General features: G+C 41.4%; 1 protein-coding gene across 10 annotated transcripts in view; it reads left to right on the top strand.

The window, feature by feature from the left end:
- LOC117954863 (ETS-related transcription factor Elf-2-like) overlaps nucleotides 1–3,067 on the top strand; it is a 17,883-nt gene extending 14,816 nt beyond the window's left edge. For 9 of the 10 annotated variants that reach the window (XM_034888954.1, XM_034888943.1, XM_034888901.1 and 6 more), the window contains 2 exons: nucleotides 107–269; nucleotides 1,112–3,067. In XM_034888954.1, the coding sequence (XP_034744845.1) occupies nucleotides 107–269; nucleotides 1,112–1,711 (763 nt within the window). In that variant the 3' untranslated portion in view covers nucleotides 1,712–3,067. The remainder of the gene's footprint in view (nucleotides 1–106; nucleotides 270–1,111) is intronic. The other variant, XR_004658911.1, reaches the window with a different exon arrangement.
- Nucleotides 3,068–5,684: the final 2,617 nt, after the last annotated feature.

Below are 5,684 nucleotides of genomic sequence, written 5' to 3'. Positions count from 1 at the left end.
GGGGGTGTCCTCATATCAGCAGCGCTAATGCAAGTGGCCACATCTTTCCTCCAACATTAAGTATTGACTTTTGGCTCTGTGTGCTGTCTTGCCGTCTCATATACAGGAAGGTGCGGGTGGCAATGCAAATGCCTGTCGTCATGACAACCTCACTGGGTCCGAAAATCTCCACTGTTGCTGTGCAGCAGCCCACGGGGACAACGGGGGCCACTGGCCACACCCCCCTCCTCACCAACTCTTCTGCCGGCAACGCCAACTCACAACAGAAGGTGTGTACATGTGGAAACTGATCCACTGACACAGCAGGGTGTCTGCAGGTCACTCCTGCAGCACATCCCATAATAAGGATAATTATTAAGAATTCATTCATCCATTTTCTTATGCTTATCCGGGTCTATGTCGGATCTATTTAATTCAACAGATAATGAGAGTTATTGTTATACTGCTGGAAAATGTTAAAATAATGAATAATTCATGGCCATATCAGCCCTTCTTGTTTTCCATCATACTTTTATACTTGTATGATTTTGAGATTGGTATTAAACTGCATTGCATGTGGCATTTAATAAGGCTGCACGCTTAATGACAATTTTACCAAAATCACAACATGGACTAGTACAATATCCAAATTGCGGGTGGGGCAAGATACGTTACAAGAAAAATATGTGTCAAACCATTCTTAAGTATTATGATGCTGCAGAGACATCCGGCCTACAAATCCTATCCTACACACTAAAGAATTTTTTTTTTTTTTATATATATTTCAATGAAAATTAGAATAATTAAACAAAAATGATCAATCCCTCCAATTATGTGAATCATATCACAATATCAGTCAAAATAATCACAAAGTGACTATTTTTTATTTTTATTTTTATTTTTTTTCTATATTGTGCAGCCCTAGCATCAGCATCTGCGTTATTTACCAGGTATGAGGACACATACAGTACGAGGAAGGTTGCTTTGGATCGTATTGCTCACAATGTGCTTAAATTCAGGTCTTAAATTTGTCTTAAATTGAAGTTGTCAAACCCTGCAGGATTAATTTCTGTTCGTATAGATCAATCAAGGAAAGTGTGTCCATGCAACCTTGTTGGTTTTGTTTTGGTAGGTGGTGATCCAGACCATCCCCACCATGATCCCGGCCACAGCCGAGAACGGAGACAAGATCACCGTCCAGCTGGCCAAGATCATCACAATCCCGGCCCACCAGTTGGCTCAGTGTCAGCTCCAGACCTCCGCAGGCCCCAACAAGCCCGGCGTCGGGGGCTCCCCGCCAGGCATCAGCCTCCTCGGGAGCCCCCTGACGGTCCGGGCCCTCGCGCCTGTCAACGTCGCCCCGGGAACGCAGGTGATGAGACTCAGCGTGCCCACGCAACAACAGACTCTAGTGGTGTCGCAGGCCGGCAGCGGGGCGGGGGTAGTAACGGTATCAACGGCCAACCACGCGATGGCGTCACACCCTCGGATCATCAATTCCGTTGTGGTCAACGGTTCGGAGCTCGTGATCGGAGCGCCCGCAGCCGGGGGAGTCTCGATGGAGAAGCTGAAGGCCGCAGGCGTCCAGCTCCAAACCGTGCAGTTGCCGATGACAATGTCCGTCCAGAAGAACCAGGGGAACCCCCAAACTGTTCCAAGCATCCAATCGGACGCCGTGGACGCCGAGGTGGTTCTCAAACTGCAAACGCCTGACGTAGAGCCCGAGTGTTGAAACGCACACATTTCAGCGGGTTAGTTAGTACGTGACTGACGTCGTTTTTACTCTTGTAATAAGCAGCAGTCTGTGAGACTTTTAAAGACTCCCAAAGGGCGTTTTTAGTCCTGAACCTGTCTTCACACCTTCAACGTTCCCCGAACGTTACCGATCCACGCCGGACCAACTGGTGTGTACGGACACCAGACTGTACTGGACGCGACATAGGAAACACACAGACCTTAAAGGGGACTTGTTGGAAAGGTAAAGGGACCAACCTTGTTCACTACAATGAATGGCTTCTCCATGGATCGCCATCACTGACTTCCATTGGGGAGTGGCGGGGTGGAACAGTAAAAAGAAGCTGAAACACTACAAAAGAGGCTAATAATTATAACTAACCAAACTATCAAAAAAAATAAATAATGAAGCTTATTTTAGTTTGAGACCAAAATCTTGGCTCTACAGATTATGCGAAAAACCAGCAATTTATTCTCTTTTTTTTTTTTTTACTTATATCACTGTGCAGATCAAGTGTGGCTGGTGCTATGTGAGTTCTAAAGAAAGAAAGTGGAGCTGCGAGAAGCTCTCAGAAGGAACAATATCAGACAGAAAATGGTCATGTATGTACATATTTATATACACATATATATATATATCTGTACTTTATACAGTTTACAGAGCTAAAGTTAACAGGACAGCCTTAGTTTTTTAATTTTGACTTTCTGTATTGTCTGAACAGTAAGCTGATATTTGCTTTTGTGTTTTGATACCTTGTACCAAGCACAGTATTATTGAAACTAGTAGAACTAATATTTGTAATATTATTAGTTCCTTTTTCACTATCGGGTTGCTAAACGCTCATACTGATTGAGACGGCAACATGATCAGTGGCCAGGCTGCTTTGCCGTGTGTTTGTCTGAATTTCAGACTTATTTGACTTAAGGGTCTCGGCTGTTTCTTTGTTGACAAATGCTTGCTCTTTTCACAACCCCATCCAAAGAAATGGAAATGCAAAGAAATTTGACTCAGAGCCGATGCATGCTGCCATGTCTGGAAAAAGAATCCAAATGCAATGAAAATCCTAAGTTTATGCAATATGGCTGCGATGTAAAACCACTATAGATCCCAGGTCACTTTACTTAAAACAGAAAAGTCAATTTGCCGGCATACATTTTCTTTGACTGCCTTTTTGGCCCTGCCCCCTACATTTCAATATTTTTGTCTCAAGTGGAAAGATGGAGAGAGATGTTTGTGTTCAGACTGAACTGTTTGTATATTCAACATTTGAAGTATATTCTATTTTGTTGTACTCTTGTTTCAAAGTGTATTAAAGTAGATTTTACTGAATATAAAAAAACATTGGAAACCTGACAGTTATTTTACTGCATTTGGCCAGCTTGTGAATATCGCTTAAATATCAACACCTCTGACAGCGTGGTCCAGATTTGGAGGTTACGTACAACCTAAATCTTACTGGCAGCAACCGCATTTTTGAAGTAGCAATCACATTTGTCCAATGTATCAAAGCTGGCGGAGTGCAGACTGTTTCTGATTATTCACCGCGTCTTACTTATTGTTAGGTAAGGTAGAACAAGATAAATGTGGGGGGGGGGTATCCAGGCGTGCTGTAGCTGAAAAGATGCTCAGAAGCAATGACTAGTTCTATTTAACGAAGCCTAGTTCTGTTAAAATGAGGTTCCAACTTGGAATTGTTTGAAAAAATGTAAGATTCCAACGGAGTTGTTCCTTTATTCAAATCGTTTGGAATCCGATCATCGGTTCCAAATTTAACAAAATTTAGTAGCGTCTCTAGCAGTGATGACACAGTGATTAGTGACGATTTCTCTCCGACCAATCAGTAGTCTGCAGGTTTTCACGTCGCCTTCTGGCATCACCTCAGCTCGCTTGGAACCTCCGCTGAGGTAGAAATACAAAAAGTACCTGTTAGCAGGAACCAGGGACTTGTTTTTATAATGGAAAATCAAAAAAAGCGAGTAGAGTCGAGCGGGTACCATGTAATGGAAAACGCTACTAATCAGCGCTCTGTGTGACCTTATTTCAGTTTAACAATCTTCCTCTTATCTGTGAAATCAGAACGTGACCCGTTTCACCTCCAGCCCTCTAAGAACCCAAATCGAGAATTGCTAAGCACCGGAATCAAAAGGAAGAATGGGAATATGAATCAGAATTGTTAAAATCATAACGATGCCAAACCCTAATTAAAATGGTGCAAATGCAAAATCTTCAAAGTCTTAAGTAGCCTTTGAAAATCTAGTTTTGCCGCACATTTAAATCACTTCTACGGTAAGTTAAGCACATACATGTCGATTGTCTCATAACTTTTAGTGCGTTGATTGTCTCATAACTTTTAGTGCGTTGATTGTGTCATAACCTTTTCATATTAATGAACGTCCATTACATTTCAGCCCTTGGCAAATGAGTTGCTACATAGCCAATTACGACTATCGGCTCCACACAACTCTCTTTGTACTTGTCAGCATGGCTGTGTTCAGAAGACTGTGACTTCCCCTCGCAGAATCTCAAGACTACAGTATGCCCAGTTACCATGACGAAACTTTAACTGTGACATTATGATGAACACGATTGCTCCACATTGCTCACGCTGTATCTGTGGTTGCGTGTTGATCCTACCAGCTGACTCTGTTCCTGATTTGCTCGTGTTGTTGAGGGCGCGGCGATCAGGATTCATGGGGCCGATCACCGATTGCTGGAAGCAGTGTTGGTTGATACGATCACCGGGTCTATTTAAAGCCTTCTATTTATCACATCATATATTTATCATATTTTCATTTTAATAGTCTTAACAATGTATATGTATTAAAATTAACAGAAGATAATATTTTGTGAATTGCCAACTGTTTACTTTTGACTGGACACATTCAACTTTCCACTTGCTCAGTTAGAACCACACATTAAACAGCTTAGAGCTTAACAAATAAGCCTCATTTTGACCGAAAAACCTGTCTTTTTTTTTTTTTAATTTACACAAACTTAAAATGTACTTGAACTCTCACGAGTAGTGCGTCATCTGATCGGCCTTTATGGAGACCCCTGATCAAGCTTAAACCAGCCTTTATCGGCCGATAACGATCCATAACGATCAATCGGAGCACCCTTAATTGTTGATAAGTTGATTACATTTAGCACTGAAACAAATATGTGAGCTGTAGCTGAAAGGATACTGGTGTTGGGAGTGTAATTCCTGACAACAGTAAATAAGCATGACGATTACCAAACATACATCATGGGTCAATGGAATTTAGTTTGACTGAATAGAACATGCTTTTGGAAACTGAACAGGGAGGAGCATGTTGTTAGCAGGTTTTTGTTTTTAACTTGGACTACTTTTGTTAACAGTGAGTTCTGTGGATTAATCCACCAGGACACTGCAGTAACTGGTTCTTCAACGCTGTAAGCACCAAAGACACATTTACATTGATTTCTATATCCTGTACAAGTAAAATCAGAACACTTTGCATCGCTAGAAACCTTCACTGGATGATTCAGTAAGGACACTTATTTCCCTCACCAGCCCATACTTAGCAAAGCAACTAGCGCGTAGCCAAGGAGACTAAATAGTAAATCTACATTGTACTCTACTGCCAAAGCTGCAGTTATTACAAATAAACAACTCATGTACAGGTAAAAGACTTTATTCTCGGTCACTCTGTAGTACATTGGCAGTGTGAAGCACAACATTTTAGGGATGGACCGATCGGATGAGCTTATCTGTCTCATTGTTTTATCTGCCTGATAACCAATAAAGTTATTTAATTCATTCATTTTCACTGTAAATGCATATCTGTTCCGGCAACAACCTTGACAAACTTGTATCAGTCAATCCCTACAACATTGACTACAGTTTCAATAAATATTTGGATTTTTGATATATATATTATATACAGTGGGTACGGAAAGTATTCAGACCCCTTTAAATTTTTCACTCTTTGTTTCATTGCAGCCTTTT

This window comes from Etheostoma cragini, chromosome 2, assembly GCF_013103735.1.
Source record: "Etheostoma cragini isolate CJK2018 chromosome 2, CSU_Ecrag_1.0, whole genome shotgun sequence".
NCBI classification, from domain to species: Eukaryota; Metazoa; Chordata; class Actinopteri; order Perciformes; family Percidae; genus Etheostoma; species Etheostoma cragini.
The sequence above is the reverse complement of the archived record's forward strand: the minus strand, read 5'-3'. Positions and strand labels throughout refer to the sequence as shown.